Below are 13911 nucleotides of genomic sequence, written 5' to 3'. Positions count from 1 at the left end.
GACTGCTTGCCTGACTGCTTAGGGGACTGCTTTGGGGGACTGCTTGGAGTTGTGACTGATGACGCTACTGCTCCGCGCGGACCAGCCCGGTTTACTGTATGTGATTTTGAACCATGTACAATAAACCTTTTGCATCAGACTTTGAGGAATATTTTGTATTAATTTTTGGAGATTGTTCATTTTTGCATTTGATGTAGCTTCCTTGCGGCGCATTAGCAGAAAACGGCGGGGAGTGGTGAGGTCACCACAACAGGCATGGCTAAAGATGGAGACAGGCTTATTTCAAGAAGTGTTTTTAGGGGTACTACAAATTTCTGATCAAATTATGGAGCAGGAAAATTAAAATGGAGAAGAAGGAAAGTACAAATTGTCCAAGAGTCCACAGCATGTTCCAAATGATGTCCTTCATCACAGGTCATAATGATGTGATAATGATGCTAAAAAGAAAATTTTTCTAAATTGGCTTGAAAGATCTTTTTACATGTAGGGCTGAACTTTGGAGGTGTGCTCATGCATCAGGTATGACTAATGGGAAAAACATACGGGGAAAAAACCTAATGCCACATACCGGGGATAGCTGTTATTGTGCTAAAAACAGCTATTCGATATATCGCAACAGCTATATCGCCCAGCCTCATTTACATGTTAGCTACTAGTGAACTTGCTGTCCCATTATGATTCAAGAACTGATGCTCATAAGCTATTTTGTAAGTTAAAACACTAAAATAAATGATGTTTTGAATTCATTTATTGTTATTGTTCTGTCTATTACAGAGCTGTTTTGCATTTTATCACAACAGAGGAATTTATTTCTTTTCTGCAACGATCTATGCTCTTATAACTCTTGTGCTTACCTGCCTGGATCTTTGACAATCCACCAGTTGTTGACATCTTTGAAAGGGTAGCAGGTAACCTGCTGCTGATGAGAGCTGCCACGCCCATTTTCATACCTTGACATAAAGAAAAAGCTGAGATCAGCTGAGCATAAAAAAATCAATGATTATTGAAAGATGATGTCGTGGAGTATTGCAAATTTGATTATGGCCTGACTTTGAGCACAGAAGCTTAAGGAGCACAAGTGAGACAAAATGTCCTTTTACCTGATGGGATAGTTGGCCTTGTGTGAGTGCAGCCAGCATGGGACAGGTTTGCTTGATTTACAGCGCAGTGTAATTTGGGAGCCAAACGCCACTTCCAGAGGCTGACCTTGTGTTATCCTTGCCAATCCACCCTGTGTGCAACACACAGTAAATGTATGACAGTCTGGGAAATATATAGTAAAATTTTAACTTGTTTAATGGTTTGCAGTTCTGAAGAATTCTGATTGAATTACTCAGATACACTCAGTGGCCAGTTTATTAGGCACACCACCTAGTTCATGAAAATGAACTGCTCCTACAGACAGTGAGTCACATGGCCGTGGCTTGCTATATAAAACAGGCAGTCAGGCATTGAGGGAACAGTTACTGTTCTACTGGATATTAGAATAGGCAAAATCAGTGACCTAAGCAATGACCTAAGCAAGGTATGATCCCAGGTGCCAGGCATGCTGGTTCCAGTATCTCAAGGCCATCCTTCTGGTCTTTTCGCACATGACAGGAATGCACTGATTCCTATTATGTCATGCTGATGACTGTCAAAATTTGGTGCAAGCAGCATGAGTCCATGGACCCATCTTGCCTGGTGTCAAAAGTGCAGGCTGGTGGCGGTGGTGTAGCAGTGTGGGGAATGTTTTTCTGGTGCATATTAGGTCCCTTGATACCAATTGAATGTCACAGCATATCTGAACATTGTTGCTGACCAGGTGCATTCCTTCATGGCTACAGTTTATCCTTCACCACAGGGATACTTTCAGCAGGATAATATGCCATGTCACAAAGCACACATTGTTTCAGAATAGTTCCAGGAACAGCAAGTTCACTTTACTTATATGGCCTGCGCAGTCCCCAGACCTCAACCCAACAGAGCATTGATGGGATGAGATGGAATGGGCTTGCAGTACGATGTACCACCATCCAATCTGCAGTGATTTCATTCATTCATCAATCTGCAGTAATTTCACTTTCCAATGTATGTTTTAATTTTTTGGAACACTTGAAAAATATCACTACCAGAACCTAATATACTATATAGTAGAAATGGACTAACTTGACAATAACACAATTGATATTTCATGACAATTTCCAAGAAAATTTGTTCATGAACCGTGACACTGGAAGCTGCTGAGTGGACCTGACAAGAGGGGCATATTTTCCAGGTGACAGTCAAGTAAAAATAGGGTCACAATTAAAAATAGTGTTATCTTTTAAAGATCACTGCAAATGATGCAATAAGACCATGACACTGTAAAATACAGTTCCCATACAATGTTAGTATACCTTATGATGGCCTTTGTATATATACACTACTGTTCAAAAGTTTGGGGTCACTTAGAAATTTCCTTGTTTTCCATGAAAACATACATGAAATGAGTTTGAATAGGAAATACAGCAAAATGACTAGGAAATATAGTCATTGACAAAGTTAGAAATAATGATTTTTAATTGAAATAACTGTGTCCTTCAAACTTTGCCAATGTCAAAGAATCCTCCATTTGCAGCAATTACAGCCTTGCAGACCTTTGGCATTCTAGTTGTCAATTTGTTGAGGTAATCTGAAGAGATTTCACCCCATGCTTCCTGAAGCACCTCCCACAAGTTGGATTGTCTTGATTACATACCTTACGGTCAAGCTGCTCCCACAACAGCTCAACAGGGTTGAGATCTGGTGACTGTGCTGGCCACTCCATTATAGACAGAATACCAGCTGACTGCTTATTCCCTAAATAGTTCTTGCATAGTTTGGAGCTGTGCTTTGGGTCATTGTCCTGTTGTAGGTGGAAACTGGCCCCAATCAAGCGCCGTCCACAGGATATGGCATGGTGTTGCAAAATGGAGTGATAGCCTTCCTTCTTCAAGATCCCTTTTACCCTGTACAAATCTCCCACTTTACCACCACCAAAGCAATCCCAGACCATCACATTGCCTCCACCATGCTTGACACATGGTGTCAAGCACTCCTCCAGCATCTTTTCATTTGGTCTGCGTCTCACAAATGTTCTTCTTTGTGATTCGACCACTTCAAACTTAGATTTGTCTGTCCATAACACTTTTTTCTAATCTTCCTCTGTTCAGTGTCTGTGTTCTTTTGCTCATCTTAATCTTTTCTTTTTATGACCCAGTCTGAGATATGGCTTTTTCTTTGCAACTCTGCCTAGAAGGCCAGCATCCCGGAGTCGCATCTTCATTGTTGATGTTGAGACTGCTGTTTTGCGGGTACTATTTAATGAAGCTGCCAGTTGAGGACCTGTGAGGTGTCTGTTTCTCAAGTTAGACACTCTAATGTATTTGTTCTCCTGCTCAGTTGCACACCGGAGTCTCCCACTCCTCTTTCTATTCTGGTTAGAGCCAGTTTGAGCTGCTCTGTGAAGGGAGTAGTACACAGCGTTGTACAAGATCTTCAGTTTCTTGACAATTTCTCACATGGAATAGCCTTCAGAACAAGAATAGACTGATGAGTTTCAAAAGAAAGTTCTTTGTTTCTGGTCATTTTGAACCTGTAATCGAACCCACAATTGCTGATGCTCCACATACTCAACTAGTCTAAAGAAGGCCAGTTTTATTGCTTCTTTAATCAGCACAACAGTTTTCAGCTGTGCTAACATAATTGCAAAAGAGTTGTCTAATGATCAATTAGGCTTTTAAAATGATAAACTTGCACTGGCAAACACAATGTGCTACTGGAACACTGGACTATTGGTTGCTGAAAATGGGTCTCTGTACGCCTATGTAGATATTCCATTAAAAATCTGTTTGCAGCTACGATAGTCATTTACAACATTAACAAGGTCTACGCTGTATTTCTGATCAATTTTATGTTATTTTAATGGACAAAAAATTTGTGACCCCAAACTTTTGAACAGTAGTGAATAGAGGTTATGCACTGACGTCACTTTCCCGACGGAATACGCCCCCTCAGTCGGACTGAGTGGCAAAACATCCTGCAATATGGCTTCCTTTAGTAGGGGAAACTGCGAAACCGGGAGTAAAACGAACAATCTTCTTAAATTAAAGGCAGTTGGACTCGACAGTGATCCTTACAATTTACCAAAGAACCAGTGGTCTATGGATATTGATATGTGGCCAGGAATCGGGTTTCCTGACATTTATATGTACCTGATTTCGACGCCGGGGAAATACACAAAGCAAAGCCTGAAGTCATACAAAAGCCGGGACATTCTAAAACGCTTAACATGGTTTAATGTTCCAAAACTGCGATCAATGATCACTAAATTTCTCTCGGACATCTCTTGTCAGAAACACTTCCTCCAGTCAAAAAATCAAAACCGAAATCCTAGGAGTATGGTCGTTATCTCACATTAAGCGTTTTCCTCTCCATTGACGCCCATTATAAGAAAAAATCTTAACGTGGCTTACTCAATGATCACCAAATTTGACTCACATCTCATGTCTCCTATCAAAAAAGCAAAACTCCATTGATGCTCATTATAAGGAAAACACTTCATAGCTTAGTTGATCACTGTTTGGAAAATTAACAAAAAAGCAAGAGGACAGCGCTTAATGTTACTTCGGCCTAACTACCATATTCCTCGGATTTTAGTTTAGGTTTTTGATAAGAGGTGGTGTTTATGACATGTGAGACGTCAGAAAAGTTTGGTGATCATTGGACGCTATATACTAACATTAAGCCACATTAAACCTTTTCCTTATAAGGTAACGGGCGTCAACGGAGAGGAAAACGCTTAATGTAAGATAACGTCCACAGGATTTCGGTTTTGATTTTTTGACAGGTGGAAGTGTTTATGACAAGAGATGGCCGAGAGAAATTTGGTGATCATTGATCACTGTTTTGGAACATTAAGCTACGTTAAGCCGTTTCACCTTAAGTGTTTTAGAATGTCCGCAAAAGCTTGGTCGTACTTCAAGGCGGGATTTGTTGGTGAAATTAAAGTTACAAGGACACCAATGGATATTCTGGTTGTATGCGGACAGTTTTGTACAAATATTTTTATTTTATTGCAACTTTTATTTGGAAAGATGCAAGCTACACGTATCAGTGCCTGCATTCCAGTTGTTTCTGTGAATTGCAGCGATCCATTTGCTTCTCTTTTCTTTAGCTAAGTATATAAGGTATAACTCGCAAAAGTATGACGCATCCATGCGATTTTTCACGGTTCTGGTAAGTGTTGTGTGCTGTACATGCTGACATCAGGCATATCAGACTTGTATGGGCTCGGAGAAAATGCCCGTGTTACTTTCGTCCCGGCTCTCCCCTACATGTCAACAAATGATAGGCGAATTTTTGCATGCAGAGTTTGCATGTCACCTTCTTGGGGTTGTCCTTTACACGCTCGAAATGATTCCACACTTTGGATGATTTCCTGCCTGACATAAGTCTAATAACTTTTTAACGACAAGGCGCAGCTCCCGAATGGAATTTGAGGGGGTTTTTTTTCTGCGACTAACCGACCAATGAAACTTGGTCGACTAAGACTCTTCTCATCGACTAACGTTTGGTCGACTGTTAGGGGGCAGCCCTACTTAAAACTTAAGTGGAACATCACAACAAATAGAAAAGCCTACAGCACAACATGTAACCATAGCACAGAAAAGCAAAGTATTACAATATAAACACTACAAACTGTGAAAGTAGCATGAATGTGGCTACACAACCTCTAGACTAGCTTGGAAGGCGCTGCTCATCATCTGGTCATGGGGTCCACTGCGATAGAGCAGGCTAAGGTGAGCATAGAAAAATCCGAGGTATAGCACCACAGGCAGGACCAGGAGTGCAAGACAACGGGGCAATACCTGCACCAGCACCATCACCTGCAGAATAAGAGAAACATGTACTGTAAACAGCTGACACAATACCAGGGGACTCTAGACATCCACAGATTTGCAGATTCAATTATTCAGGTCAGTAAATACTCCTTATTCTCTGCCAGCTACATCACTTTTTGTAGTATTTTTACTTTTAAAATGCATGAATCTATTGTTTACTGCAGTTTCACATTTGGAGAGGACACCCATGCCATGAAAGAGCGACGAGTAAAAAACAGCCCTAAATAGTGAGGGGCAGTCTCGGATTGCCTTCATGGTCATGGTTTCAGCTCACCTCTTCCTTGACACACTTATGCTAATAACTCTCTCTTTTCTCTCAATGGAATTTATGCTCATTTTGTAACTGTGCTCACTTTACCTAAAAGTTTATCTTTTTTCTTTACATGAATGTGTCACATGATGAATTCATTTTACTGTATGCATGTTGTCTGGTGAGTTTAAATTTCTTTTGTGTTTCTCAATATTCAAATGTTTTTTTTTTTTAATTCTGTACATTAAACGGACTTCTGGTTTTGACATTTACAGACATATCACAACTTGACCTCTCAGAGTGTCCTGATGGTCATGGAAGATGAAAAGTTTAAACTTCAGAGTATTAAAAAAATCACCCCCCCCCCCCCATCGAATAGTACAGTAGTTATTACAGTATCAAATTCAGATTAACTAAATGTAACTCATTTACTCAACCACCAATTTGGAAGTACATGTAGTTCCAAAACCCAAATAGGCCTGATATTCTTGTCTTTGTTGGCTTCAAAAGGATATAGCAAGGAGCTCTGTAGAAGTGCTTTTCAACAGCAATGGGAATGGATCTGCTCCCATTAATGCTAGCTACCTCTGGTGAACATCCAACTGATCTCAAAATATTATTAAATTTAACTTTTGCACAGATGCTACATGTTTAGATGCCACTAGTTTATGTAGATACTTTGGTATCTATATGCCTACACCCAACATGGAAAACAGTTATGAGTTCAAATGTGTTCAGCAACACACAATAATGATTTTGATGTTTTCAGGCTGCTCTGATTTTTAATCTTTGAAATCATTTTCTTCAAGTAATATAAACCCATTCAAAATTTTAATGTTCATTGTGTGCCACGACCTCCCACAATCCCACAATGCCAGCTCAATGCAAAACAAATAAAAAACATCATTACTGCAATGAAGTCCTGTAATCATATTTTTGATTGTTCCCATTTTTAATAAGATGTCAAGAAATGACTAACATATTGATAAGCTGTATTTTCCTTTATAAAATGTCTACATATAGTCTAACTAATATAGTCTAATCTATACTAATATAGTCTAACTAAATTATTGAAAATAATTACCTAAAATTAGCATCTGTATTTGTAATTACCTAATTTTATGTGGACAGTATTCTGTATATTTCCCCAGTCCAATACATCTTGAACATATCCTCCAAAGTCAAAGAGACACCGTACAAAACAAACAAAACCACGCACCTGTCCTAGCTATCAGATGAGATATATTAACTCACATTGCTTTGTGTTCTGTCTCCAATGAGCTCCCAGATATGGATAGCTGCCAGACCCAAAAGTAGTATGTAAGTGAAGAGGCCCATGTACTTCACTCTGTGGTACAAATATAAAACACAAACACAGTGAAGATCAAGGTACCAGTATACACTAGTATATGATGTAATCTACATACACACATATACACAGTTACATGCACGCATGCACTTAACACAGTCAAACTAGCATAACATCAGTAATTCCAGTTAACTGAAGACAGTGAATTGTTAAACAATGTATTCATTTATTTTTCTATTCTATTATTTTTCACATATTTTTAAGTCATAACAACACAAACATCAACAGTTGCCAGTTCATAAGAGCATTATAATTTTTATGGTAAGAACAGATGATTCAGCCCAACTAGGTTTGTCTTTTTGTCCTCGCTGTATATTAAGCATTGTGTCAAGTGAGGCAGTGAACACGTGAAGGGTCTCCGTTTCCAGTATCCTGCTAAACTTTTCCGTCCATTGCAATGCTCAGATGTAATCCCTCTTATTACTCGCTGTAGTTTATGTTAATGGATTAAGTATGACATTATTTCCTACTGACATCAGTTTGATAATGAATCACTCCTGTGGTACTCCTCCAAACACTTTTGAAAATTCAACACTATAACATCATAAATCTTTGTGACACCTTGCTCACAAACTCCCTCTGCAAAAACATGTTGACAATAGCATGGTAGAATTTCATCCAGTATAATTCTAATATAGTTAATATAATTTCTAATAAAAGATTCAAAACTAACTAGCTAGTTACCTTTCTTATATATTGTTATAATACCACACTTGTCCATCCATGAGGATTTTCTCAATTTTCTAGTGATAGCAGAAAAATTGTTAACGGTTTATAAATAATCTCCCCTCATTCTTTAATTACTCAGGAGTACACATAACATGGACCTGTTGACCTATTTGTCTTAAGTTTTAATAGCCAGCTCCAACAAATATTGTCCTGTGGGGGGGGGGGGATTAAGTTAATGCGATTAGCTACTTTGGCTGCATTTATTTCAGCCATCCTGTCCCAAAATACAGGCAAGCATGCATTTTTACGGCATGTATCTACCAATTCAGATAAAGTACTGACTCATCTTTACCTTGTTCAACTCACAATATCCAAGATGCCAAGTGTCTACAATGTTTGAAGCAGATTATAGCGGGCTCAATAAACCGGGATGGCAGGTATGAAAGACAGCCGAGTTACACGTTGGTGAAAGGTAAGGCTTCAACCTTACTGCTGTCCTTCTGGACTGCAGCAGTTTTTAGGTAAGACCACCACTGTATGATAAAACCTGTATTTTACAGGCCCATGAAGGCCATTACGAAACTATGCTGGACTTGGACTCTTTTTAATACAGGATGACCTAAACAGCATCCAAAAGTGGGTAGGTACCTGGAAGATGACATTCAATTTAGATAAATGTAAAGTCTTTGCATGTGGGAAATAAGAACCTTAGACTAGACTACTTCATGGGGGGGAAAAACTAGAATGTGCTCAATTTGAAAAAGACTTGGGAGTAATAGTTGACCCAAGTGTAACAGGATCTAGGCAGTGTGCTGTAGCAGTAGAAAAGGCCAACAGGATGCTGGGATATATAGCCAAAAGTATTGAGTATAAATCTAAGGTGGTTATATTGAAATTATACGATGCTTTAGTCAGACTTCACTTGGAATATTGTGTGCAGTTCTGGGCACCGCACTATAAGAAAGATATTGAGGCTCTTGAAAAAGTTCAAAGAAGGGCAACTAAATTAGTTCCTGGCATGAAATATAAAAGCTACAAGGATAAGACTCAAGTTACTTAACCTATTTAGACTTTGGGGTGATTTAATTGAGGTTTTTAAGTTTATAAAAGGACTCAATAAGGTTAACTACAATACATTTTTTAGGGTGAGTTCAGAACAAGAGGACATAAACGTAAACTAGTTAAGAGTAAGTTCCGCACTGATATAAGGAAATATTATTTTACACGAAGAGTTATCAATACATGGAATATGTTGCCAGGTCATGTAGTTGAGGCAGAGACCCTTGCTGTGTTCAAGTCCAGACTTGATGCAGTTTTGGATACTCTTTAATTGAAATGGCAAACTTAGTTGGGCCGAATGGCCTGTTCTCGTCACAATATGTTCTTCTTCTAATTGTCTCATTACAGAAAAAAACAAGAATAATCATCTATATGCTAATAATCAATCTAAATTGCTTTGTTATAATTCTGGATGAGAGTTTGCTTCACAAATAGAATATAAACAAATATTTATATAAAGAGAGATTCCTGCCATTTAAATCACATTCCAGGTAATGGTAACTGCGTGAATTTATTACATTTCAATAGCATATATACTCTACACAGGCAACATTGTGAGAAGTACTGACTCTCAATTGGTCATCTGAATTGAGACGCAGCTCAAGTTTCAGTATGTTCAAATCCATTTTGCAGAAAATGGCCATTTAAATTAGGGGTGGGCGGTATAAACGGTATAGGTAGTACACCAATATGAATTTGCTGGTATGAATTTTACGGTATGGATTTTAACTATACCATGCTAACTGGTAGAGCCCTCACAGATCTAGGTGTAACTTCATCAAAAAGACACGATACTAAGCTTTATCTACATACACAAATCTTTGCTGACCTGACAGAGCTTCAGATCTTTTCTGAAGCATTAAAATACTGTTACTCAGAGATAAGTTTTGGCAGTATAGATATAGCTAACTATCTTTTTAATGATCGTTGGAATCAAAATAACGTGTATTTGCACGTATCCGCAATATCAACGAAAGAGTGGAAAGGAATATACAGGCAAGCAGAAAAGAGTACAAAGCAGCTGTTTGTATTCTGGTTTCATGCGAGTTGCATCATCAACATCATCAACATGCCCACTTGCTCGCTGTGAATTTTCCGGACAATGACCCGCTCTATTCACACAATGACTCAATCAGACTGTAGCGAAGGGCGAGAGCAGTCACCCCACCTGGCCTCGAACCCGGGTCTACGGGGTACCAAACATGCGACTTTGACTGCGACGCCAAAGAGCCAGGCTCGTTGGTATGACAGTCAGAGTGAATATGACCGCGACCCCAAAGAGCCAGGCTCATTGGTATGGCAGTCAGAGTGCATACTCAACTGTAGTGACAGCACTCTGTCACACTGCCCTCCCCTTTGGGAAGCACACCCATGCGCTTCACACACCATGGCGTCCCTCACGTATTCCCCTGCCATACTTCTCCCATCCCAGGGTACCCCACTCACTAGTGCTTCACTCATCTCTGGGGTCCCTCACACCATGCTTCACCCATCTCTGGGGTCCCTCACACCGGGTTCAACCGAACCTGGGGGTCCCTCATACGGCTCACACACCGGGCACGCCTTCGATGGCCTCGCGGCAAGCCATCCCACTGTTGACACCATTTGTAGCGAAGGGCGAGAGCAGTCACCCCACTCGGCCTCAAACTCGGGTCTACAGGGTACCAAACATGCGACTTTGACCGTGATGCCAAAGAGCCAGGGCTCTCAGGGCAGTAAGAGCACATACTCAACTGTAGTGACAGCACTCTGTCACACAGACATTACACAGACTTTGTACTGGGGAGCTGGTAGGGTAAAGTCTGTTTCATGTCCAGTCCAACTGATTCGGACATTGGTGTTCTCATTTACAGCTCCTCCGGGTAATATCTAGATAAGTTCAGGATAGTAGTGCATGTCTGAAAGGGACTTACAACGCTGCCACACACCAACATGGCGGGCATGAACATGTCTGGTAATGCGACCGATGTGCTGGTTAAGAGAATTACTTCCTGTTCTGGCAGGAGTCGAGTCTTCTTTCAGTAACAAAACTGACCCCATGTTAGAGAAGCTAACAGTACTCTCGACTGGTATCACTGAAGTGGAAACTCGAGTTTCAGCAGTTGAAACACGTATATCTCAAGTGGACGACGCTGTTATTAAGACACCACGGATGTAGAAAAGCTAAAAGCGAGTCTGAATGCAGCACTGGAGAAGCTGGATGACTTGGAGAACCAGGCAGGTGATGCAACATCAGAATTGTCGGTTTGCCAGAGGGAGAGGAGGGAACAAATCCCATCTCTTTCCTCAGGACCTGGTTATCCAAATTACTGAATCTCTTTTTCAAGCATGGCAATGTCAAGATAGACCGCGTACATCGCATATTAGCTTGTTGACCTGCATCGGGAGAAAGACCCCGTGTAATGATCCTGAAACTTCACAACTTTCAGGAAAAAGTGTGCATTCTGCAAGCTGTGAGGGCTGCTGGGCAGTTATTTTATAATCACCACACCATTTCCATCTACAAGGACTTTTCTGTTGCGGTCACAAAGAGGAGGCAAGCATTCTACACAGTGAAGAAGCAACTTCGCAAGAAAGGAATTACCTTTGCCATGTTTTACCCAGCTGCTCTAAAAGTGCAACACAGCAGCCGAGACAAGTTCTTCAAACAACCAAAGGACGTCAAACTTTTCCTGGATGGTTTAAAAGATGAAGCCCACACATCCCCAGGCGATCATCCCCATCCCCATGGCAGGCATTTCGCTTATAATTAATCTTTTAATTAAATTAATTTTTTTTTACAGCTTTATTGTCTGTTTGAAACCTTTTTTGTGAGACTGTGCCTGGGTTAGCTAACCCAGTAGCTAGACGGGCTAATGTTCTACAGCCTCAACAGTGCTAACACTTCACAGCCTTAATGGTACTGAGAAATGACGTTATTATATTGTTTGTATATATAATATAATATTACTATATTACTATATATTTGTTATGATGTTATTCTTCTTCAATGGGCCTTACCTAGGCATAGCCTACCTTTCTTTAATCAGATCTGATGTCTTAAATACCATTGAGTTACAGTAAATATAATGTTTATTTTCATGAGTCTAAAGAATATTTATGAGGGTTTGCTGGGGTTCGCTGCATAACATCTATGGCAGCTTTGTTCTACATCGTACTTTATCTTTTGACAGCTCCACCTTCTTCTGATAATGTTACCTGGTCCAGCAGTGTTTCTCACTTACATGGGAGACCTAGCTTGTTGCTCTCTAGAGTAAAATTGACCAGCGTCATACCTCAATATCAGAACTTCTTATTTGCTATGTATGTTACCTTTGTAAATAGTTCCTTTGTTAAGTTCGGCATGCAGGGTAGCTTAATTCTTTTGCATTTTTTCTCCCATATTGTTGTTCTTTTTATTATTATTGTGATGTGTGTTGTCTCATTACTTTTTATTTTAATTTTTGTTCTCAATATGAGGTACACCTTTCTCCCCCCCCCCCCCCCTTCTCTTCGCATATAACCATGGATAGTCTCTTTCTTAACCATTTATGTCAGCCCCTAGGTGAATTTGAAGCTATGTACATGGAATGTAAAAGGTATTCATAATCCTGGGAAGGGGAAAAAGGTCTTAAGTTTTCTGAAAAAAGAGAGGGTTCATACTGCATTCCTCCAAGAAACGCATTTAACTGCAGATGAGCACTGCAAGCTGAAACGTGCCTGGGTCGGGCAGGTGTTTTGGTCAGCATTTAGTAGTACGAGTAGGGGACTGGCGATTTTAGTGCATAAACATCTGCCTCTTTCTAACGTGCAGACATTCTCAGACAAATTAGAAAGGTGTGTTTTACTAAAAGGATGCATCTATGGTGAAGCTATTACCTTAATGAATGTATACTTACTCCCTGTCCAATCCAGTGATTTTATCACACACATATTTTCAAAATTTGCTGAATGGCAGTGCAATAATAGTGTAATTGCAGGAGATTTTAACTGTATTCTCTCACCGAGGATCAACAGGTTCTCAGTATCGAATGATAAAATTTCTGGTAGGGCCTGTGCTTTGGCCAAGACTTGTAAAGAACTGGGCCTTGTTGATACTTGCCGAATATTACATCCAAGAGACAGGGAATATACCTTTTTTCTAGTATCCATAAAACCAACAGCAGAATAGATTACTTTTTCCTCACCTAAATCTGCTTTGCATAATATAATTTATTGTGACATTGGTAATATTGTGATATCAGATCATCTTATTGTCTTTCTTGCCTTGGGTGTGACCAATATGACGCAGTGTTCTGAGTTTTGGAGACTTAGATCTTACCTTGCCCATGATCCGGACTTTGAGAACTACCTCAAAGAGCAGGTTAACTTATTTCTCATTGATAACAGAACCCCTGGAGTGTCACCTAATTTATTATGGGATACTACTAAAGCATATATCAGAGGTTTCATTATTTCATGTGTGTCCAATCAGAGGAGGAGAGGTTTGATGGAGCTGGATCTTCATACCCTTCAGACATGGTACAACATGTCCCCCTCTGATGAATTACTGAGTGAGATTAAAACTGTACAGACCATCTCCTCAGTCAAAGATGAACATGGAAAAGTTTTTTATCATAGCAAAGATATAAATAAGATTTTCAGAACAAGAAAGATTTTCTATGAGCAGCTATATGTTTCCC

At 39.8% G+C, this 13911-nt stretch overlaps 1 protein-coding gene across 1 annotated transcript in view; it reads right to left on the bottom strand.

The window, feature by feature from the left end:
• Window positions 1-13911, bottom strand: part of pomt1 (protein-O-mannosyltransferase 1) — a 73112-nt gene that overhangs the window by 36687 nt on the left and 22514 nt on the right. The window contains exons 8-11 of the mRNA XM_036527007.1: window positions 7408-7501; window positions 5733-5888; window positions 1101-1231; window positions 855-950 (exon numbers count right to left, since the gene is read on the bottom strand). Coding sequence (XP_036382900.1) covers window positions 855-950; window positions 1101-1231; window positions 5733-5888; window positions 7408-7501 — 477 coding nt within the window. The remainder of the gene's footprint in view (window positions 1-854; window positions 951-1100; window positions 1232-5732; window positions 5889-7407; window positions 7502-13911) is intronic.

This window comes from Megalops cyprinoides, chromosome 4, assembly GCF_013368585.1.
Source record: "Megalops cyprinoides isolate fMegCyp1 chromosome 4, fMegCyp1.pri, whole genome shotgun sequence".
NCBI classification, from domain to species: Eukaryota; Metazoa; Chordata; class Actinopteri; order Elopiformes; family Megalopidae; genus Megalops; species Megalops cyprinoides.
The sequence above is the reverse complement of the archived record's forward strand: the minus strand, read 5'-3'. Positions and strand labels throughout refer to the sequence as shown.